This window comes from Macrotis lagotis, chromosome 1, assembly GCF_037893015.1.
Source record: "Macrotis lagotis isolate mMagLag1 chromosome 1, bilby.v1.9.chrom.fasta, whole genome shotgun sequence".
Classification (NCBI taxonomy): Eukaryota; Metazoa; Chordata; class Mammalia; order Peramelemorphia; family Peramelidae; genus Macrotis; species Macrotis lagotis.
The window spans coordinates 357487409-357511264 of NC_133658.1; the positions used below are offsets into that span (position 1 = coordinate 357487409).

Consider the following 23856-nt stretch of genomic DNA (forward strand, 5'->3'; position numbering starts at 1 on the left):
TGTGTCTATCACCTTGCTCTCTTTTACTAGATGGATAGGTAGCATGTTTCAGTATTTGTCCTCTGAAATAGTGGTTGGTCATTGTATTGACTGGAGTTCTTAAATGATGCTCAAATTTGGTGAGAAAACAAACTATAACTGACCCCCCCCCATTCACACACACATATACAATATTTAACTTTTCTTTTTCTTTTAAAAATTTCAGACTTTCTGTTCCTGATCTCACACCAAACATCGGACTCTTCTGGTACTTCTTTGCAGAAATGTTTGAACACTTCAGCCTCTTCTTTGTCTGTGTGTTTCAGATCAATGTCTTTTTCTACACCATCCCTTTAGCAGTGAAGTTGAAGTAAGTAGTTTTAGATAATTGCTGTTCTGTCCACAGAAGTATTTGTTATTTCTTTGCTGCTCTGACACTTCAAGTTTGATGGTGGTAGATTGAACTGTGGCTCCTTAATTAGGTTTCCAAATCTGCTCTATCTGATAATTTATTTATTAAACATCTCCTTCAATAACAAAAATCATAACTCATTTCTTTTTACAGTAGGTAATTATTCCCATTTTCAGTTAAGACTAGTGAAGTTTAGAGAAGTGGTGCTTCTCAGAGGGGTTATGTGATCTGCCATACATCCAAGTGTATGACTTGGATCATCTAACCATTTGCTTTTAGTATGTGCAAGCACCACATTTGTAACACTGTGATAGAGAATCTAGAACTAGAACAAGCCAGATGGATGAAGGAAATTATTTTTTGGAAATATTGCATTTTCTTGCTCTCTCTCTTTCTCTAGGAATCTACCTGAGTAACCTAAAATAGCTTCCTTTGTGATGTTCACTATGATGACTATACTGCTGCCCTGACTTAAGCTAGCAGGTGACTGTGATAAGAATTAATTTTGGTGTCATCAATAATAACAGGAAGCTAGAGGACATTAGGGGAAAAGCTTACCATCTGTAACCTGATTCTGGCCTGATATTTCCTGCTAAAGTATTTGTGCTTGTGAAATTCCCTGTTGCCATGTTACTGTGTAAGAAAGCCAGCCTATTGGGGGTGGCTAGGTGGCGTAGTGGATGAAGCACCGGCCCTGGAGTCAGGAGTACCTGGGTTCAAATCCGGTCTCAGACACTTAATAATTACCTAGCTGTATGGCCTTGGGCAAGCCACTTAACCCCGTTTGCCTTGCAAAAAAAAACCCCCAGCCTATGACAATGGAAAGCAACACTTGTAGCAGCCAAAATAATCTTTCCATCTGGTTTAGGTCACATTTTGCTTTATATGAAACTTCCCCAAGGTTCCATGTGTGCCTGAGGAGGAGAAAACTTACTTTTTCTTTTATTTTCACATAATAATAACATCTCATCTGTCTGGTAGATCATATTACCTCAAGGATCTCCTAGTAATCTAGTCCTTTAAAAATACTAACAATACATTTTATTAGTTTCCTATGAAGATTCCTATGAGTTTTGCTTGCTTCCTAATCAAGAAGACAGATACAATAGTTTCTCTCAGATAATACATCCAAATTAAGACTGTCCTCTTAAGACCTGGCTGTCTATTCAGACTTCCTTTTCATTTGACTGAGTATAATGGATGAGTTTCCATTTAGGGAAACAGTTTGTTTTTGTTTTATATGTCTCTGATTTTGACCTAGACCCCTAAAAACCTCCCAATTTTTCACATAGCAAATTTCTGGAAAAAATGGATCTAGTTTACTTTCCAACTTCTCAGCCCTTGCAGAAATCAGATATGCCTGACTGTAAGCAGCAGTGGGATTGAGGGGGTTTTTCACAGTTTGGATGGGTGGCAGGTATGTTGGCTTTTCCTCTTTTTAGTAGGATAATATGTGTGCTTTCCTGTCTTCTATGAGTGAATATAAAAGTCGTTCCTGGTGAGATGTTGACACAGTTTATCTTGTGATATTTCCTTGTCATTGGGGCTCCAGAGGTTACTTAGAACCATCTGACTTCTCATCTTTACACCTTTAATACTGAGAACTGTCCAGGCTTTTTGGTCTGTTTGAAAGATTTGTCCATTTGAGTGCTCCAATTGGCATACCAGAATTTTTCTTACATTTTCTCCTATTCTCTTCAGAATCTTACTCTCAGATTGATTTGTGACCAGTTTGGTAACAGTTCACATCTGGTGATGGAGGACTCTCAAGTAGACTCATTCAAAGATTCAGAATTTTTTCTAAGGCTATGGAATTGTTAAACTTGTCACCATATTTTCATTGACCTTTCTCTAGACATGCTTCAGCTGGTGAGGATGTCAGTTGCCTAAAGTAGTGCTCTATAGTACATATGCTCTGTTGGTTCCTCATTTCTGAAAATATTTACTAGCTCCCACAGATTATTTTTCCCAGACTGTGGATCTGTGCTGACCTAGTAATTTTACTGTTGGGTTAGTTTAGTTTCAGAGAAAAGCTGATGTGTATTATGCTTCTTTTGTTCCCCGATATAAGATTTAGACCCACTGAATGAATTCTATTGTGATCTACTTTTTATCACTTTGCTGACAAGGATTCATTATGAGATAGGTTGCTAGTAATGCCGTCCTTAACTGAGAAAGATAAATCAACCAAGGATAGTGATTTTGCCAGGGTGAAACAGAGAGAGGAGCCTGAGAGAGAGGTTCCTTCTCACTGCCCTCCCTCTCTACTTTGGGTAGTTCCACGGATTGATCTGTTTGCATCATCTCCTGATGATGGTGCTGAGGCAGTCAAAATGTGGTTATTGCCCTTTAAGGATCCTCACAATTGCATATGGCTTCTAGCCTTCTCTGAGAAGAATAGCTCACATTCATGTACTAATGAGAACTCACATTTCTTTAGATACTGTGATGTATGTTTTAGAGACCAGATGAAGTTCAGCAGGATACATAATCTGCCTAAATCACACAGGTAGTAAGGGTCAGTCTGCTAGCATTTATCAAGTGAAGAAGGCAAGAAACAGTCTCTGCTCTCAAGGAGCTTACAGTCGAATAGGAAAGGAGTCAAGACTGCTGAGTCCGAGACCAGGGCTCTTTACTCTGTCCCTCTAGAACTGAGGGCTCCTCCTTACCCTCTGTAGTGCTGTAAGAGAAGGAGCTGGCTCTTAAGCCCCAATTCCATGAGTACAGTAGCAGGGGGAATCTTTGCAGAAGCCTAGATTGACTATTTATAGCCACAGTAAAAAAAAATGTTGCCTTCATCAGTTTCCTAGCTGCTTCCATAGGTGAGAAGGTAAATTTAGCATCATTGTCTGTGATTACTGTTACACCCCATCCTGGGTACTACTCTCCTTGGGAGGTTTTGACTTGGTATGAAGGCTCTTGGTTCACCTGGTAGTGTGTGTTAGGACTGTGGGGCTTGGACCTTCCCATGTACTAGAATATTCTGCTGAGAGAGGCGGGATTGGTTACTTGGGGATTCTCTTCATGTTAGATTCTAATTTATTTTCTTGGTTTACTCTCTGTCTTAGGGATCATCCCATGTTCTTCATGTTTATCCAGATGGCTGTTATCTCGATTTTCAAGTCCTACCCCACAGTGGGGGATGTTGCCTTGTACTTGGCTTTTCTTCCAGTGTGGAGCCATCTCTACAGATGTAAGCATCTTCCTTTTTCCTTCACGACTTTTTGGGTTTATCTTTCTTTAATTCCCCAGGGGAATGTTGATGTTCATTTTTTTCAGTGATGTGAGGAGGAGGTTTATGGTTATTGGGTTCAAAATAGAAACCTCCCCATGGATGAAAGCCACGAAGAAGCCAGACCCTCAAGCAGGGATTGCCTTGTACTAGATTCTATGCTGGGGGTTCTGAGTACTTGTGCTTGGCCTCCATAGGCCTCAGAGGAGCTTTACAGATGTACTTCAGTCAATCAGGCAATCAATCAATAAATATTGATTAAGCAACTCTTATGCACTGGGCTAATCACAGTTCCTGCCCTGAAGGAACTCCCAGTATTTCCTGCCCAACTACTCCCAAGAGCTTGTTAAGGTTAACAGAAGACTTTTCTTACAATAGTCCTATGAAGGCAATGATATAAGTGTTATCTCCATTTTACAGATGTGACCTATAGTCATGTAGATCAAAGTCAGGTTTCTGATTCAAGTATTTTGACTTCAGATACAGAATGTTTGTCCCAAGGGAACCCCCTCTCCCCCTATTCCAGACTGCCTAAAGGAGGTAAAATGCAGTTTCTGAAGAAAAGATTAAAAATTTAAATAGGTAACTGCAGCCAGAAATAGTACCCCTGCTCAGTAAGCCCAAAGTACCCATTCAGGAGGAATGTGCTGTTTTCGTTGACTAGAAAGAATGAGGAAGAATGTCCTTAATTAGGGGCACTTTAGCATAGGAATTAGTGAAGAGACCTTGGTGCTAGACAACCAGTTCTTCCACTGATTTACTCTGTGTCCTAAGTAAATTCCTTTACCCTGACACCAAATTTCCTCCATCTAGACAATAAGGCATGTTCTTCTGGTCTTCGCAATTTTTAACCCATTGTGATGCTATGATTTGTTTTAAAAATGAAATGAGGCAGCAAGTTTTTGCAATCTCCTTGGAAAACTCAGAGTAGTAGTGAATGAAAGCAGCTTGTGTTCTTGTAATTTCATTCACCAACCTGCTGGCACTTCCTGTGGCGAACAGGAAGTGAAACTTAGGGACTCCAGAGGTGAAACTGACTAATGTGACTGTCACAAGTCAGTGATGTGAGTGGGCGCAGCAGCAGCTCCTGCAGGGAACTATTCTGAGTAACCAGCTGGATTGATGGCAAGAGTGTTTGCTGCCCAGACAGTTCCTCATCTCCTCCCTGCAATTTCCTTGTGGTTATCTGCAAGAGTCATCAAGCAGGTTTAGAACTGACCTGTGGCCTTTTAAAAATGAGGTCATTTGGAGAGCATAAAGGTCAAAGACTCTACTTGATGCTTCAGGAAACAATTTGTAATGTGGTTGAGGATTTGGGTCCCTTTCATCCTCCTTTTCTTATTTTGCTTCCCAAAGTTGGCTATTCATATTTTAGAACAACAAACTGATTCTCATGTTTAAACCAAAAAAGATATAATTATTTTCTTTGCTTTTTCTACATGTTTGATTTTCATTCTTTTGCTTCCTGATCCTGATCCTCATTCCTCAGTTCATTTTAGTAGTAATAGATATCCTCATAAATACAATAACAACAAAATAGTTTACATATATCCTCATAACACTTCTTTGAAACAGGTAATGTATGTATATATTTTCCCTCATTTTGCAAATTAGATCCTTGTGGTTCATAAAGGGGAAGTGAGTTTTCTAAAGTCACAAAATTAGTGATTGAATTGGACTCCAGCATAGATATTTCAGTGCTCTTTCTATAATGTTACACTACCTCTTATTTATAGCTGATGCTTATATAGTACCCCATTATACAAATTCATGGGGATATATATTTCTTCCTTTGTAGTACAGACTACTATTATACCTCAATGACCAGTCTGTTTTCAAAAAAATGTCAGTTCTGTGGATTGAAGAGATGTTGGAATAAACATGTTTTAAGATTTGAAAAATGATTAAAAAAGATTCTGCCTTATAGAGTCACTGTGAGAATTGGGGGTGAAGCTTCTGGGAACCTATAAGATCTTAATAAACTGTCTCTCCTGCTTTCTGAGCTATTTTTATTTTTTTTTCCTTACATTTGAACTGATAGAGACTGTTAGCTTCTCAACACCAGGGGCTGTGAGGGCATGTTGCTTAGAATGTTATGTTATGTTTGTGACATCACCACATGACCTGTCCAGCTTATTTTTGAGGCATTAAATTTTGGCCCTTTAGTTTATGACTAGAAGTTGCTAGAAGTCTTTAAGCCAGTGGCATTACCTGAAACTGAAGAGTAAAAAAAAAAAAAATTTTTTTTCAAGGTTAAGTGGCTTGCCCAAGGCCACACAGCTAGGTAATTATTAAGTGTCTGAGACCAGATTTGAACTCAGGTAGTCCTGACTCCAAGGCTGGTTCTCTATCCACTGTTAAATTTTTTTTTAAAAAACAACCTTTACAATTTACTTTTTCCTTGTAAGAGTTGGAAGGGTTTTAAGAGATCATCTAGGGGCAACTAGATGGCACAGTGGATAGAGCACTGGCCCTGGAGTCAGGAGGATCTGAGTTCAAATAAGGCCTCAGACACTTAATTACCTAGCTGTGTGACCTTGGGTTAAGTCACTTAACTCCACTGCCTTGCAAAGCCAAAAAAAACCCCAAACAGAGATCATCTATACCAACTCCTACCTGAAGCAGGAATTCTTTCTATTTATCTATCCTGCTGCTTAAACACTGCCAGTGATTATTAGGCAAATCTTTATATTCAATTCAAATTCAATTGGTTGGGTCTAAGTTAACTTTTCATGACAACTCTTAAAACTTTTAAAAAAGGGAAGTTAAGCAGGGCTTGAGAAATTTCTCCCAACTACTGATCCTATGTAAATGTAGAATAGATGGTTTAAAGCACAAAAGACGATTGAGGAGTTAGGCTTGCTGCACTCATTTAACTGAAAGATTTGGTTGTTGATATAGTGATGGAGATAGCTGGGTTTTTTCAGGATAGATGTATATGGAGGTGAAATAGATATTTATTCTGATCTTAATAAACACTAAATAAAAGAAATTTTCCATAAGTAAAATAAAACAAAAAAGTTATATATAAAATTATGAATCTTACAGCTTGGTTTTCTTTTTGAGTATACAATAAATTCAACCTGTAATAATTTGCATTTAAATTTTTTACAATTACAAGTAAAGATAGTTTTCAACATACATTTTTTGTAAGATTTTAAGTTTTTCTTCCTGTCTCCCTCTGTTTCTCCCCCCCCTCCAAGACAGCAAATAATCTGGTACAAGTTAAACATATTTCCATACAATATTTAATTTTCAAAGCTGTCCAGCTTCCCTGTGCCTCCTTCAGGTCTATTTGATGCCCCCCCCCTTTTTTTAGGTTTTTGCAAGGCAAATGGGGTTAAGTGACTTGCCCAAGGCCACACAGCTAGGTAATTATTGTCTGAGAGGGGATTTGAACCCAGGTACGGTACTCCTGACTCCAAGGCCGGTGCTTTATCCACTACGCCACCTAGCTGCCCCATTGATGCCCTCTTTTATGTAATTTTCTTAATTTTTTAGTAATCCCTTCCTTCTTTCCCTCCCCCCTCCTTTTCCTTCCATCCTTCCTTCTTTCCTTCCTTCCTTTCCGTAATTCTAGCTTCCAGTGGAAAAAAGAAATCCAAAATCTAAATCTTTGTAACAAGTATGCATAGTCAAGCAAAATTAATTCCTGCATTGACCATGTTTCAAAATGTCTGCCTTTTCTGTACTTACTACATTCTGCTTACCTCATTTTTGCTCCCCAAAGACTTTGTTGAATTTTCACCCTTTTTAATTCTCGTGGGTGCCATCTAGTGGTTGGAATGTGTCTTGTTCTGTACATTCCACCAGCTTTTGGCCTGGAGTTCTTGGACCTCTGGTGCTTTCTGATTATCTAGAGACAGAGGGAAAGTTGTTTTTTGTTGATATTTTTAGGGAAAATAGCAATAATAGCTAATACTTTTATAGTGCTTTAGAAGTTACCAAGCACTTCTCTGTAATCACCTTGGAAAGTAGGCTCTGTTGGTATTTTTATCCCAGATGGAAAATCTGAAACATACAAAGGCTAAATGACTTGGCCATGGTTGTACAGCTAGTAAATACTGAGCCCAGGACTTGAGTCCTGATCACCCATCTCCTTGTGGGTCATAAAATAAACTCCAAATGTCATGGTTTAACATTTAAGTCCTTTTATGATTCAGCCCCCATATATCCAATTCAGCATCATTTATTTTTATTAGTATAAGTTTAATTGTAGAAGGTGCCTTAGCCATCATGTAGTCCAATCTCTTCACTTAAAAATAATTCTATTGGGGGCAGCTAGGTAGTGCAGTGGATAGAGCACTGGCCCTGGAGTCAGGATGACCCGAGTTCAAATTTGACCTCAGACATTTAATCATCTAGCTGTGTGATCCTGGGCAAGTCAGTTAACTCAATTGCCTTACAAAAAGCAAAAAAAAACTAAAACCAAAAACCTGACTTGACACCAAATAAAACGAACGTTTCAGGATATAAAGTAGAACATGAAACTATAGATCTGTTACAGAGAGTTTCCTTTCACATGTGTAAAAATTTTTCCTTTTCAAAGTTTAATAAAGCAGCTATGTTACTTTCATAATTATTCCGTTAATGTTTTCTCATGAACTTTCTTCTGTTCATTTCTGTGTGTTTTTAAAAAAAATACTTGTGATTTTCTTTTCTTTTTCTCTATCCCTCTCTTTTCTTTCTCTCTTTTCCTCTTCTTCTCTTTCTCACTTTCTTGGTCCTTCCCCTTCCTTCCTTTTTTCCTTCCTTCTTCCCTTCTTCTGCCTCCTTTCTTCATCCCTCTTTTACCTTCCTTCCCTTTCACCTTTATCTTTGCAAAAGTAAGCAAATACTGGTGGTCAGAAGGATTAATATCTTGTAGATAGCCTTGGAATTGTATTTTTGTATTTGGTTGACAGTTACTCATTACTTGATGGTCCCAGAAGTCTGGAGTGCCTGGTGCCATCAAAGCCTTCCTAAACCAAACCTATTGCACTTGAGAATCCTTAATTCTATATGTCTTTAATAGGACCTTCCTTTAAGTCCTTTCTTAAAAGTTTCACCAGGCCTAAACATGATTCTGTGAGGACATTGTATCCTAATTTTAAAGCATATTCCATCTCCCTGACTAACAGAGAGGCTATAGCCACATAAAAATCTTTTTTTTTCCCCTCCAGAAAGCTAAAATATATCATATTGACACTGGTCTTCAAACTTCTGCGTCACTGCCACCCAGATCCAAAAGAGATCCCAGGTTTCTTAGCAAGATGCCAACCCTTCTAGTTACTAATGTTTGCTTACCTTTGAAAGAGAAGTGGCTTCTTTTTGGCACCAAGAACAAAGAGAACAGATCATTTCTAGAGTCTTAGAGATAGCTGTGGGCAACTGGGGCTGTGAAGATAAGTTATTTTCAGACGTTTAAGAAGTGTAGGCAACAAGCAATTATCTTTGATGCCCTGTGTGGCAGACCCAGTAGGAAGATTAAGCAAGAACATCAAAATGATTTGTTGCTTGTCCATGGGAAGCTCTAGCAGGAGATCTAGATTCAGCATAGATTTGGGAGTCCTGGGATTGAGAGAAAGATTACCCTTATCTCATTACCACCTGATACAGGTAGGTCCAACCCAAGGCAGCCAAGGATTGTGTTTTGCTCCAGGGAGTGCTTCCAGGGTATATTTATGTATCTGACTGTCCCAAAGAGAGTTTAATTACCAGTTATGAAAGAGTAAGGAATTTTTTAGGGGAGGGTGGGCCTAGGTCATAGAATCAATCAATCAACATTTATTGAACACTTACTTAAGCTAATTACTATATTAATTATTGAAATGGTCTTAGAAGGAATAAGCATTTTTTTTTTTTTAGTGGAAGGGGACCATGACTGTTAGCCAACAAAAACTAGGGAAAGAAAAATTATTACTGCATTACAGTGGGGGCATCTATCCATAGTTTTGATATGCTCAGGGTCTCAGGAATTATTCTTTTTTGATATAAAATCTTAGGATGATAGGAAAGGATCTTTGAGTCCAAATTTCTGTGGTACATATGTAATCTGTTGGATTATAGATGATTAAATTACCCTTTTTAGAACAATTGTTATGTAATTCAGCCTCTACTTCAATACTTGCTGGTGGCAGAGATCTTACTCATCCACAAGGTAATACCTATTCTAATTTTGAGCAATTCTAGGTCTTGATAAACATTTTAAATTAAATCACTTCAGTCCTTATTTAATATTTCAGTCCTACTTATGATTTTAGACATGCTCCAGCTTATGAATGTCCTTCCTAAGATTTAGATGATAAACTAATAAAATCATCTAGATGTGGTCTAACCTTCCTTACTCTGGACATAGATTTCTATAAATTATCTACTATCTATAATAACTTTGCTCAATCAACTGTAGCTTTAGTGACTGAACTCACTGGGCTTTAATAAACCCATTTACAAGATTGGAAAATACCAGCTTGGAAACAATTTCCTTGACAAACGAGAATTGATATGTGATATCTTTGAGGAGGTTGTCTCATGATATATGAGGCAGGGTATGTTAACCTTTCTTTGCTCCACCTTTACTCCAAATAAACCTCCCCAAAAATTCCAAAAAAGGCAAGAGATGTGTTTCTTGACTCTAAACCTCAGTTTTGTTTATTTTTGTAGTTCTTCGGAACATCTTTTTTCTCTCCTGCGTGATGATTGTCTGCTCCCTGCTTTTCCCAGTTTTGTGGCATCTTTGGATTTATGCGGGAAGTGCTAATTCCAATTTCTATTATGCCATCACACTGACATTCAATGTTGGACAGGTGAGTCATGTCGGGAAGAGGGTAGAGCACATAGTAGCCTCTAATTCATGGGGAAAACCAGCTTCTCCATATTGACCTCTTGTTGTATTGAAGGGCACTTGAGATTGTCCTTTTGGAAGGACGGCCATTTAAATAGCCAGTTATTCAAGGTTAGGCATTTCCTTTGGATTAATGACTGAAGATCCACGCAAAGGTGTCTTTAATCCTTACAGAAAACAGTTGCTTTCAAGGTTATATCTTAAAAAAGAAAGGGAGTGAATGATGGAGCTAGAATTACTGCTTGCTATATAGGTATCTTTGGGAAATTATTGTCTGGTGCTGATATTTATCTTAGAATATCAAACACTGGGCCTGCATCAGAGATGAAGAAATCTATTGTGTTTTAGTCAGAAAAAAAAAAACACAATACTCCAATATCTTTGCCAGGGAAGCCCCAAATGGAATCACAAAATGTCAGACACAAATGAAACAACTGAACAACAAAATACTTTTTTGTTTCATGTGCTATTTCTTGGTGTCAGACACTCCCCAGACTCCCTTTCTTTTACCTCCAAACTCCGGAAAGTCTGGATTCCTCCTTATTCTTCCTCAGCTATTAGTGTTGGATCTCTGGGACTTAGGAGTACTAGTTTAGTTCTTTATGAAAGAGAGCTCCTCTTTCTTGCTGGGAGTCTTATTTGCCCAACTGTCTGTTAGTGTTTGCTTGAACCTGAGGACTCTTATCTGGTGCTGACTGTGAGTCAGTCCTGTGGCTTACTAGGTAAACCAGTTATTTTCTACAAGCCACATGGCTCCCCACAGTGAAAGTAAGGGTGGTATCAAAGTGAGCAAGATTGAAGATGGTGGCAGATATTGAAAAAGAGATAGGGGAAATAAAGGCTCAGGGATAATGCCCAAACCACCATCAGGGATGCCCTTACCTTCAGATTTCAGGTGCCCTCATCTACTTCTGGGCTGCCTCCTTTGTACAAAACTGAACTTTACCTTGATTGTTCTCAGTGATCCTTTACTCAGATCTTATCTAGTGTTTTGACTAATTTGTTGTAAACAGGACCCTAGTGCAAGGGGATGTTGATAATTTAGAGAAACAAGATAAATCTATTCCTTGCTTTTAGTCTAATTAGCAACATAATGCATAAACACTTGGAAATCTAAATATTAACCAAAAATATAAATTACAATTTAGGACAATAGAAGAGATGCCACGGGGTCATCCACTAGGAAGTGCACTATAGGAATTATATTGATAGTAATTTCAGAGGAGGAAAAATGCATTTTGGATTAGTCTTCATAGAGGAGGTGTACTTCTGTTTGGCTAATCTGGACCTTTATTCCTGATCCAAAATAGAACTCCTGCTCAGATTCACTGTGAATGACGTTGCTTGCAGTTTCTTGTCCACTCTTCTCAGGAGGAGTTCTTTACATTCCTCAGTTGAGAATAGAGAGAGCAGCTTCTTTTAATTCCAAGCTGAATGCTCATAGATTTGTAATGCAAATCATTGTAAACCTCCAAAACCTTAAAAGCCATTTCATATATCATAGGAATATAAATAAACATTTAATGATATAGATTTTGTGTTTGTGTGCACGTTCGTGTGTGTGTGTGTGTGTGTGTGTGTGTGTGTGTGTGTGTTACCCCTCTACCTCCCCACAAATATTTTCTTCTTCCTTGGGAGTTAAAAAGAAAATAAATTGCTCATTTAGAGTGGAGACTAGAGTTTCTTTCAGGCAGCACTTGGAAAAACAAAAGGGAATACCAGAGCTATGGATCATTTACTCATGTTGCCAACTACTGTGCTTTCCATTGCTGCCTGAATCTTTCCTCAGTTTTATTCATGCTATGCTATATGCTGTCTTTGTTTGAGGAAGCCAATAAACTTCCTCCTTTTTTCTTTTTCATAATTGCTTCTCAGAATTTTGTTCTTATGACTAACCAGTGTCTCCCAGAATGAAGTTTCACTGTCTAAAGACCTCAGAAATTTGGGGAACTATGAATAATACCTGGGATTTAGCATTCTCAGATTCATCATTAAATTTCCATGGCAGCAATCTTGGGATCTTGGGATGAGGTTACATACATTTTACAGATGAAAAAATCTGAAAAGTTCAGAAAGGCTTGCCTTGCCAAAGATGACAAAGCTCTAGTCAGTGTCATAGCCAAGACTTGAATCCAATTCTCTTAATCCCATAATGTTCTTTCCATTACATTGTGCTGTTGCAGGTTTCAACCTAGCAGATACACTGATGTATTTAATAATGTATACATCTTTGTGGCAAGAAATCCTGGACAACATTCTACTTCTCCTAGATTTTGCTGCTCACTTTCTTTGGCAGGCTCTGATTCTTAAAATTTTTTAGAAAAGTGGCAACTAGGTGATGCAGTGTAGAGTACCTCCCTGAAGCCACCCTCATACACTTAATAATCCCCCTAGCAGTGTGACTCTGGAGAAGTCACTTAACCCTACTGCCTTGCAAAAAACAAACAAAAATCTTAAAAAAAAAGTCAAAACATTTTTATTCTATACATAGCCATTTATAGATGGGCATCTGGTTCTTCCTTTAGAAGTGAACTTCTGTATGAGAATATGGGGAGTTATACAAAACTTTAGAAACTTTCCAGATTTGATCATTCCTTAGAATTTCTGTTAAAATGCACATCTAATCTCCTTCTTCTCTTTCCCTTAGTGCATTGTTGGATAGCTCTAATTTAGAAGATCTTTATAATACTTAAAATCTGCATCCTCTATCTTCTGTCCAGTAGTTCTGTCTTCTGGACATAAGATCTTTAATCTTGATTCTGCAGGACTAAACTTTAGATATTTGAAGACCATTAGTGATCATCTCATCATCTTTCCCCTCCATTCCAAGACTCAGGTTTTCCAGGTTAAGCATTTAATCTGGAGTTCATTTGCCATCCTTCCTTTCTTTTTCCTTCCTTCTTTTCCTTTAATTTCTAAATATATCACTCCCTTTATCTAGAGTCATGCGTTATAAAATAATAAAAATAAGTGAAAAAAGCAATTCAATAAATCCAATTATCACATCAACTCAATCTGATAGATAGTATCTGCAATATAGAATACATTTTCAAACTATTTTCACCCAGCTGCTATTTTCTTTAAAATCACTGATATTTCCTTAGTAGTTAGTTATCAAGACCAAATCTTGCTGTTGTGGGGCTTCTAGACTCTGAATACCAATTCTAGTTGATGTACTACACTTAGACCTTCCTACCTATTAATGACTTTTTAACTGCTAATGTGAACAAGTGACTGTAGGGACCCATTAGATATAAACCAAGAGAGATAGTATTTATTAAGTACCTAATATCAAACACTTAGCGCTGGGTGTACAAAGAAAGGCAAAAAATAGACCTGGTCTTTTAAACTTTATATCCACCTTGAATGGGAATGGAGATTCTTTGTTTGTATCAAAAGTGTGTAAGTAATCATGCTGCCAGGGAAGAGTTGCTTCAGACCTGTCATTTATTCTTTAAAAAAGATTAAATTTTAGGGGCAGCTAGGTGGTGCATTGGATACCTGAGTTCAAATCAGACCTCAGACACTTACTAATTACCTAGCTGTGTGACCTTTGGCAAGTCACTTAACCCCATTGCTGTGCAAAAACCAAAAAAAAAGTTAAATTTTATTTTTTTAACATCAGTTATTTACAAATATACCTGTTCTCTGTTGTAACAAAAATAAAAGAGTTAAAGAAAACTAACTGTTCAGATTGACTTTTTTTTTTTTGCAAGGCAGTGGGGTTAAGTGACTTGCCAAAAGTCACACAGCTAGGTAATTATTAAGTGACTGAGTTCATATTCGAACTCAGGCCCTCCTGACTCCAGGGCCAGTGCTCTGTCCATTATGCCACCTAGTTGCCCCCTCAGGTTGATTTTTATTTCTGACCAGTATCTAGGGGCTATGAGAAGGATCCATGATCTCATCAGTAGGGTCCTCCTTTTGTTGATAGAGATTCTAATCTCCTCACAATTTCTTCTCATCCTATGAAATTTTTCCTCATGGTTTTCCCAGAATCATTTTTAGAATAGATACCCATTGTAATGCAGTCTGTCCTCTAGTTCTGATAATATTTATTGATACCACTGCAACACCTGGGCTGACTAATTTTTAATTCTTACTTCCTATTATATTACTGGTCCAGCTCCTTTGACTGTCAAACATGTCTTTGAGGATATCTTTTGTTCCTTGCATAAAAGTCCTCTTTGACAGTAGACTGCAACCTTACATACAGTATGGATATTTCCATTACCCTTTAGTTCTCCTACATTTGTGATCTTTCTAAAATTTAGTGATCCCAGATTGACAGCTATATAGTATCACTTGAACAATATTGGTGGTTTAAAAAGATTGAGATTTCTACAGTAACCAGTTGCTTTGGAACATTAACTATAATGTGTATTTTCCTAAATGAAATCCAGCCTAGCCTCTTTATTCAATTCTGGACCTAGATCAGTGTAGTGTCTATTTACAATATACTGATGCACTCAGTGTGTTGCCTGTTCAACTGTCTAACTGTCATGGTCTGAGTAGCATGTGCCTTCCATATATTTGATTTGTTCTGTGTGGATAACTAAGCCACTCTCTTTTGAGGAATCACTGAGAGATTTTGTGTATTGAGAGATTCTGAGGTTCTGTGTATCAAGCACAGTGTTAATCTGTGAATATCAGAATCTACAAAACCTAATCTTGAATCAAGAATTCATACATCTTTTGGTCTTTATTCAGGACATCATAGCCATGACAGTGTGGAAACACTGAGCTTATATGTCTCCTTGTTTTTTGATGCCTTCCTTGATGTTGATATTCAGTATATCTTGGAATAAAGTCTTTCTGTGAGTGCATCTGCCTTGAGACCTTGCATGATTTCAGGATTCCATGGAATAGAAGACACCCTGTTGAAAGAAATCTTTTAAGCTATATTTGATTGTACTGAGTCAAGTGCTTTTTTGAAATCCACAAACAGTAAAGAAAAAAGTCACTCTTGATCTGTCTTCTGCAGAAAATAGTTTTTAAAAGCCTGTTTCTCATATTTTTATTGATACTGTTAAAATAAACATATGCCATCCTTGTAAAGACTTTTAAAAAATGAAAAAAACCATAAGGACAAGTAGATGCTAGTCTTTTTGTCCCCCTTTTGGGATAAGAGTACTATTTGTTGTTTTTCCAGTTTCTTAGAGTCATCTTTGAAATATTTTTGAAAATTGATCCCTGATTACCTTTAAAATTGTATTGACTCGGGGCGGCTAGGTGGCGTAGTGGATAGAGCACCGGCCTTGGAGTCAGGAGGACCTGGGTTCAAATCCGGTCTCAGACACTTAATAATTATCTAGTTGTGTGGCCTTGGGCAAGCCACTTAACCCCATTTGTCTTGCAAAAAAAAAATTGTATTGACTCCAATATGAATTTCATCCATGATATATTTGGCATGTTGAAGCATCATACAAAATGAAAATGGACAAACCACTTAAATTAAAGTGTTGTTGGTTTTTTTCCTTCTTTTCATTGTAGTGCAGCTTAAAGTGGCTGCATTTTTCTGAGGGAAGAATTCTTTGTTTATTAGATAGAGTGTGTGATTCAGGCAGTTCTCTGAAGCATTTATAAGCATCTTTCTGCACGTGGTCCTCATTATTTGATAATTACCCTGTGTACCAGTGAAGAAGCTTTTTGTTTTTTGGAATCTGTTGAGGGAGGGACAGGAAAGTAAGAGGCCACCATGGTTGGGGGGCCAGGGGGGTATGTGGCTCAGATGGGACATGGCTCAGCTGAACAGAGATGCCTTGCCAGCTGATGCCAGGAAGGACCTGTGTCTTAGCTGTAGGAAACCTACTGTTTGCCACTCCTTTGACTGGGGCTGCACACTTAATAGCTCCGGCTATCTAACATTTATAAATTCACATGTGAAATAGGAATCGCTTCCTCTTTCACTCCACAGGATCATTCTCAGAAAAAATATGACCTTTCTATGTCTGAGTGGGAAATTTTTTTTTTTCTGTTGAAAGTCGTTGACCCATAAAGGATAAAAAAAAACTAATCAAAGGTTACATAAGTTGCTTTGTAGCAACTTAATTTTTATGGAAGAAATGTTCAGTTCATCTACTTTATAAAATTTTTTTTATTATAAATTTAGTCATTATCAACTGTAAGTCAAACAAAACCAGTAAAAATTGTACTCAAATCCCTAACCTGTTAAGGCAAAAAACAAGAACAATTAATGAATAACAGACAAATAAATGAGATGCTTTTGTTCTGTCCTCTTTTAGATCTTTCTGAAATTCTTCTTCCCTTGGCAGTCAAATGGAGTTAGTATGCATACAGTTCTGGTTTTCCTAATTTTACTGTGCCATCCTATAGATCTTTCTATATTTACTTCCATTTTTTGGTACTATGGTGTTCAATTATATCACATCAAATATTTTGCCTTGCATTTTGTCTTTTATTCCTCATCCCTACTTATTCTTTCCCTTTAACTAGATAGATAACATTCCATGCCATTATATTTTTACCAAGAAGAAAAAAAGTATTTTCCAGTATTTGGCATTTCATTAGATCTTAGTTCTGTTTTTTTGGAATTATTTGCATTTACATTGTAGTCATGAGTACATAATTTTTTCCTGGATCTTATTTCTTCCTTTTGTATTAATCCATTTAAATCTCAAGTGACTTTGAATTTTGCATATTCATAGTTTCTTACAGTAAGTAATATTCCATTACATTCATACTATCATTTATTTAGTTATATTCCAGGCAATGAGCAACTCAATTTGCTTCCAATCTTTTGCTAACACAAAAAGTTTTGTTTTCTTTCTGTCATTACCCCTTCCTTGGCATATATGCATAGTAGTGATATTGATGGGTCAAAAAATATGAATAGTGGTAACTTTTTTTGTATTCCAAAATTATTTTAAGAACAGATATACCAGTAGTGGCTTAGTATGCCTGTATACTTGAAGTCCCTTCAATATTAATTTTGATTCAGTTCATCTTTTTTTTTTGTCTTTTATACATGCCAATTTGATGGGTATGTGGTTAGTTTTTACTTTTACATTTCATTTATTAGCTACATGAGGAAATTTTTCATGCTGTTTGCATTTTTTCCTTTGAAAACTTGTTTAAATCCTTTGAATAGGAATCTATTACAGTAATATGTAACGTAAGCTGTTGGCTTTACATATATGTTGCTATTACAAATAGAGCAACTTTGAATATTTTTGTATAAATAGATCCTTTTTATTATTTTTTTTGAATAGTTAGCAATGGATACATGGGTTACAAGATTAATAAATTTTGTTACTCATTGCTTGTCAATCTGCCCTCAGATTGATGACCTTTTAAATTAAAAAAAGGAATCTAAAACTTGAATCAGTTAACACAACAAATAATAAAATATATTTAGTTTATTTTTATAGCCAGAGCAATTTATGCATGGTAGCAGGCAAATGAAGTTGGCTGGGGGTTGTTTAGAACCAACCAGGGCTTTCTCTCCCCTCCCTCTCTTCTTTATGTTGGGGAGCCCTACTGTGTTGACAGGTTCTCTTTAAACTGTCAGCTCTTCATTGCAGAGACTGTGTTTTATTTATCTTTTTTTATTTATCAGTGCCAAAGCATGGTTCTGGGTATGTAACTTCCTTTATTTCCTTTGTCCACCTGCCAGTTAAAGATGTTGAGGGCAGGGTGTGGCTTCCTGTGGAGAAAGGAGCTATTCTTGACAGTCCTGAGAATAGAATCCTTGGGCTAGCCATACTTTTCATCTTGTTGCTTTGTCCAGCCATTGCCCTTGTCCAGTGTGGCTGCCTCAAAGAAAGATCACTGTGTCCCTTTATTTCCCATGTCTTCCTACTTTCACATGAATGAAGCTGCCAGCTCTTGGTATCAAGTAACAGTTTGAGCAGATCTGCTTTCTCAGAAACTAAAGTATCAGCTTCCTTCTGACCTCTTTGGGCCAAGGGCTGCCTGGTGAAGGGTATGGGGGAAAATTGGAAGTAGATTTTTCAGGGGCAGAGTTAACGAAGTTTCCAGGTCCATCTCTACCCCACACCACCATGGCCCTTATGCTAAAGGTCTAGGAAACTGTTCATGTTTGTGCTTGGGTACACGTTTTTTAAAGGTTGAGATTCTTGAATCCCCCCTTCCCCCAACTCTAGAGTAATGTCAGTCTCCATCTTCTTCTACTACTTGCTTTTGCTGATTTTTAAGAAGTTCACAGCTTTTCTCTCTGCTTCTGAGATGGTCAAGTTGGAGAAGTCATGAGGAGTCTCAGACTAGGGAGTAATAATTCAGTTGTGTGGCAAGATGTACACAGGTAGCCAGCTAGGTGTTTTAGGTGGAGTGAAGAAGGTAGTAATGAATTTGAATTCCAGCCAAGCATTGCAGTGGAAAGGGCATTAGGCTGAGGAGTCAGACTATTTGAGTTCTACTCCTGACTTTACTACTTATTGGGAATATTCCCCAATAGAAATTCCTCTGGCTAGTTGGCCAAGGGACAGCATCTTTTTTTTTTCCCTTTGGGGTGGATAGTGTTATTTTTAAATTTTTTTTGTTTAAATATTATATTTTAGTTTTACAATTTTCCCCCATATTACTTCCCCCCCCCCACAGTAAGCAATCTGTCAGTCTTTATTTTGTTTCCATGTTGTACATTGATCCAAATTGAGTGTGATGAGAGAGAAATCATATCCTTAAGGAAGAAACATGAAGTGTGAGAGATAACAAGATCAGACAATAAGATATCGGTTTTTTTATTCTTTTTTTCTAAATTAAAGGGAATAGTCCTTGAACTGTGTTCAAATTCCAAGGCTCTTTGTCTGGATCCAGGTGGCACTGTCCTTTGCAGACAGCCCAAAATTGTTCCTGATTGTTGCACTGATGGAATGAGCGAGTCCTTCAGGGTTGAACATCACCCCCATGCTGCTGTTAAGGTGTAATGTTTTTCTGATTCTGCTCATCTCACTCAGCATCAGTTCATGCAAATCCCTCCAGGCCTCCCTGAATTCCCGTCCCTCCTGGTTTCTAATAGAACAATAGTGTTCCATGACATACATAGACCACAGCTTGCTAAGCCCTTCCCCAATTGAAGGACATTTACTTGATTTCCAGTTCTTTGCCACCACAAACAGGGCTGCTATGAATACTTTTGTACAAGTGATGTTTTTACCCTTTTTCATCATCTCTTCAGGGTATAAATCCAGTAGTGGTATTGCTGGATCAAAGGGTATGCTCATTTTTGTTGCCCTTTGGGGGGGGGACAGCATCTTTTGACCTTAAGGTATGAAGCTATTACTTTTAAGAGTTAGGTGGAGGGTAGAGTTTCATAATGAAGGTCAGGGCCTTATAACCATAGCCACCTTCTGCTTTACTTTCTGGGAAAGTAAAGGACAGGCTCTCTTTGGAATTGAATCCAGGCTTCTCAGCATGGTCTCTGAGGAAAACATTATTCCTTCCTTTCCTTTCCTGTCACTATTTTCTTTTTGACTTCTGCCTTGATAGCTTTCCTGGTTTGAGATAATCTTCCTTTCTAGTTAATTGAAAGAGGATAATGTTCTTGAATATCTAAGTTTAAGATCTAGTTTTACCATGAAACAGATGTGAGACCTTGGAGAAGTTACTGCTGAGATTTTCAGTTTCTTCATAAAATGGGCCTAATAATATGACTAATGAGGAAGACTTTTTGCAAACTTTAAAACAGTACAGAAATGAAAGCTCTCTTTTCTAAATTGTTTAAAACCCCAAGAAACAGTTGCTTGTTAAACATGCATGCTCCTGTTACTCCATTCTTTCATAGCTTTTTAGCCCTTAAACAGGCTGTGATTTGGGGTGTGTTTTAGGCCATTCCTTCTAGCAGAAGCCCTGGAGATGAGAGGCCATGACTTTAGAAGAGGCATCAGAGAGGGTGGAGTTTGGAAAACGAGTGCATCCTCTCACTGCCCTTTTTGCTCCCCAGATCCTGTTCATCTCAGATTACTTCTATGCTTTCCTGCGGCGGGAGTACTACCTCACTCATGGTCTCCACCTGAAGCGTCAGGACGGGACTGAGGCCATGCTGGTGCTCAAGTAGTGAGGGGCCAGCTGGCCCTGCTGGAGATGGGACTCCTGTGAGACCAAGTTGGGAGAATTGGGGGTAGGCTGGGCTTTTGCTTTCCCTTCATCTTGGCCCTACTTTGGGGAGGGCCTGTTTTAGAGGTCGGGGGGGGCTCATGATTCCTTCGACTTACACAGACCTGGATCCTGGGAATTCAAGAGAACAGCTGTCAACAAAGGCCTCTTTGGGAAGTGAAGCCTTTCAGCATGGAGGATGAAAAGTAGTCCCTGATTGGGAAATGGCTGGGTCTGCCTTGGGCCTGTCCTCCTTGGGGAGCAGTGGAGGGCTTTGGGTGAGTCTTTTGTCTTCTCCCTGGAAATTATGGTTTCAGCAGGTCCTTCCCCTATCAATTCCCCAAATCCTAAACTGTTTTGTCTCTCATAGATTATCCCTTGTCCACCTCAGCAAGGCACAAGTTACCCCTGGTCTTTATTCTCCCAGGCCAAAGTATTCCTTATAGCCCCTTCCTCAGCCCTGTATTCTCCCAGACCAAAATCTATTCCTACATACTCTTCCTTTGCCCTTGAACCTGGACAGCCCCTCTCCTTATGAACCTAAAAGTCAGACAAAAGCCTTGGTGTGTTGTTGATGCTGAATAAATGTGTTTTTGGTAGTGAATTCTTGTTTGTGGAGATAAAAAAGGGTAGGGCCCGGGAGAATGAGTTGAGGATGTTGGCAAGTGTTCATAAGTTCTCAATCGCTGTCAGCCCGCTTCATTACTCGGTCCTGGGACAAAATCCCAAAGGCTGGGAGCCTGTTGGAATGACTAAAAGGTTCCTCCTGTCATTTTCATTTCTTCCCAGTCACCCTTCTTTTGGGGGTAGAGGTTAAGAATTAGCCTGTCTGTTAATGTAATAGAAGTTTAAGTGCACATCATAGGCGTTGCCCCACGTCCAGGAAGGATGCTTCAGCTGCAACCACTAGTGTCACGGAGGTGCTTCGGGACCACAGGTCCATCAGAACCGAGCCGCTCACCGGGGAGGTGCCTGAGGGTAACCATGAGTTCCCAGGTCATGCTCTTAGAGCAGCGGCTGGGGTTTCCTCCCAAGGACACATATTTGAACATGTAAATGAACTTCATTAAAAAAAAAAACTTCAGGCATATCCCTTGAGGGATGCGAAGCTCAGGCTGTGGAGGCAGAGAGGGAGCATTGCCCCGAGGCTGGGTAGGATTTGAATTTTTATTTACACCGAGTAAGGTGGCTGGTCCGGTACAAAGTGTGGGGACGCAGGGGGGCGGGGGCTGAGGAGGGGGGGCGAGTGCTGGGAGTGGCCGCGCCGCACGGGCCCAGTCCGCAGCCGTAGGGATGGGGGCGCCTGAAAAGGAGAACAGCGGGGCCGGGGCGGGGCCGGGGCCACGGGAGCCCCCTTCGCTCCCCCACCCCCACCCTCGCCAGGGGCCCCTTCCAAGGGGGGTCTACATCTGTATTCTCACCCCCCGCAGACACGCGGGGCCCCAAGGCTCCAGCCCCGGGGTAGCACCGAGAGCCGGGTCCGGCGGGGCAGCGCTCCGGGGGCCGGGCCGGGCCGGGCTCAGCGGCCGAAGGTCTCCTGGGAGGCGTAGACCATGTAGAGGAAGCCGTCGTCGTCCTGGTCGCGCTCGTAGATGTCGGAGATGGGGGCGGACACGCTCACCATGCTGCGCTGGTTCACCAGCAGGAAGAAGGCCTGCGTGGGGTTGAGCTGCAGCCTGCGGCTGCGGGGACAGGCCTGCTGAGCCGCCGCGCCCCCCCCCCCGGGCCCCCCGGGCCCCCGCCCCGCGCCCCCCGGGCCCCCGCCCCCCGCGCCCCCCGCGCCCCCCGCACCGGATGATCTTCACCAGCTCGCTCATGTTGACGTGGTCCGGGACCAGGAACTTGGTCTTGTCCAGCACCGGCAGCTGCTTCTCCCCTTTGTAGCGCTCGATGATCACCTGCGCGGGGGCGGGGTGAGCGGGCGGCGCGGGGCCCGCTGTGCCCGCTGCCCGCCGTGCCCGCTGCCCGCCGTGCCCGCCGCCCCGCCCCGCCCGGCCCGGCCCGCTCACCGGGATCTTGCTGGGGTGCTGCTCCCGGATCTGCTGGACTTCCCTGCACCTGTCGGCTGCGGGCAGAGGCGGCGTTGAGGGCCGGCCGGGCCGGGCGCCGCCGCGGGGAGGGGCTTCGGCCGGCTCCGCCCCCGGCCCTTAAAGGGCACAGCCGTGTGGGGGAGGGCGGAGGGGCGCGGAGACCCCGGCCCGGCCGGCCACGCGGCTCCCCGCCCCCCGCCCCCCGCCTCACCGAAGCTCCGCCGCTGCTTGAAGGGCCGGTCCGAGGGCATGGCGCCGGGCACGCTCCGGGTCCTGGCGCTTCTGCAGCCCCCGCGGCCGCCCGGAGGAGACGGGACTCGGCCGTGACGTCACTCCACAACAGCCTGCCATTGGGCCGGCGAAAAAGCCGCCCTCCCCGCCCTGCCCCCGTGACGCAGGGGCGGCCCCCGAGGAGACCCCGCCCTCCCCGCGCGCTGCCGTGGCAACGGCGCAGCGTCCGCCCGTGACGTCGCGCCCCGCCCCCGACTCCGGGCCCAGCCGCGTCCTGCCCCTGCCCGCTGCGGGGCGCGGCGCCCAGGGCTGCGAGCCCATCCCGCGCCGCCTCCGCGGGGCCCCTGCCCCGGGGCACTTCCGAAGGGAGACCAGCACCTGGTGTCCTGGGGTACTGAGGCAGCTGGAGATGGCAGCAGCGGGGCGGGGGCCACCGCAGTGCCATGGGGGCCATGGTTATAGGCTGGAATCACCCCGGCAGACTGATGCCCCATCATACACGGAGTTGCTGTTGGCATTCACATGCCTCATACACACTGCATTTCATACGACTGTGACAGGGAAAACCTTCCAGATAAAGTAATTCTCTGGTAAACAGGAATCAAGTCCAAACCCCTTGCTACTGAAAACTTCAATGTCTAAAACCAGTTTCCCTACAAAACAGCCTCGTAGGAAGTTCCCTAGACCAGCTCTCCCTCTGTGCCCTGTTCAAAAGCCTTCCTTCCATAGCCCCTTGCTGCCCCCCGCAGAAGGTAAAGTCCAACCAGCCTTTCTAGGCCTGGAATGCCCTCCTCTGCCACCTGAAATACTACCTCCATGGCCTTCAGGGACCCTCGCACATCACTCACAGGCACTTTTCTGCACTGCTCTTGACTGCCCTGTTCCATGAAACTTCATTGTTTTTGTGATTTTTACCAATTGAAGGTGGTTCCTGATGAGGAATAAATAACGAGCATTTTTGTCACACCCAGTCTTTCCCAGGGCAGCGAGAGATTATATGATCTGCCAAGGGTCTGGCTATGAGGCAGGACCCAAATCCAAGTTTTTTTTCACAAGTTTTTTTATTTTTTACCCA

At 41.1% G+C, this 23856-nt stretch overlaps 2 protein-coding genes across 7 annotated transcripts in view; one reads left to right on the plus strand and one right to left on the minus strand.

Annotated features, from left to right (window-relative positions):
- Window positions 1–21119, plus strand: part of PIGU (phosphatidylinositol glycan anchor biosynthesis class U) — a 104243-nt gene extending 83124 nt beyond the window's left edge. For 2 of the 4 annotated variants that reach the window (XM_074212116.1, XM_074212118.1), the window contains exons 9-12: window positions 206–349; window positions 3460–3584; window positions 10266–10408; window positions 20369–21119. In XM_074212116.1, the coding sequence (XP_074068217.1) occupies window positions 206–349; window positions 3460–3584; window positions 10266–10408; window positions 20369–20482 (526 nt within the window). In that variant the 3' untranslated portion in view covers window positions 20483–21119. The remainder of the gene's footprint in view (window positions 1–205; window positions 350–3459; window positions 3585–10265; window positions 10409–20368) is intronic. The other 2 variants (XR_012473717.1, XM_074212117.1) reach the window with 2 other exon arrangements.
- On the minus strand, window positions 18971–22927 carry MAP1LC3A (microtubule associated protein 1 light chain 3 alpha). Of its 3 annotated transcripts, none has more exons than XM_074212121.1 (4): window positions 22762–22924; window positions 22530–22585; window positions 22312–22418; window positions 18974–22196 (listed from the first exon to the last, which is right to left on the minus strand). In XM_074212121.1, the coding sequence occupies exons 1-4, from the start codon at window positions 22799–22801 to the stop codon at window positions 22040–22042; spliced, it is 360 nt and encodes a 119-aa protein (XP_074068222.1). In that variant the 5' UTR covers window positions 22802–22924; the 3' UTR covers window positions 18974–22039. The 3 variants fall into 3 exon arrangements, with proteins under 3 accessions (XP_074068220.1, XP_074068222.1, XP_074068221.1); XM_074212120.1 differs by having other exon boundaries at window positions 18981–22202; window positions 22762–22921; XM_074212119.1 differs by having other exon boundaries at window positions 18971–22202; window positions 22312–22585; window positions 22762–22927.
- Between the last annotated feature and the right edge of the window lie 929 nt (window positions 22928–23856).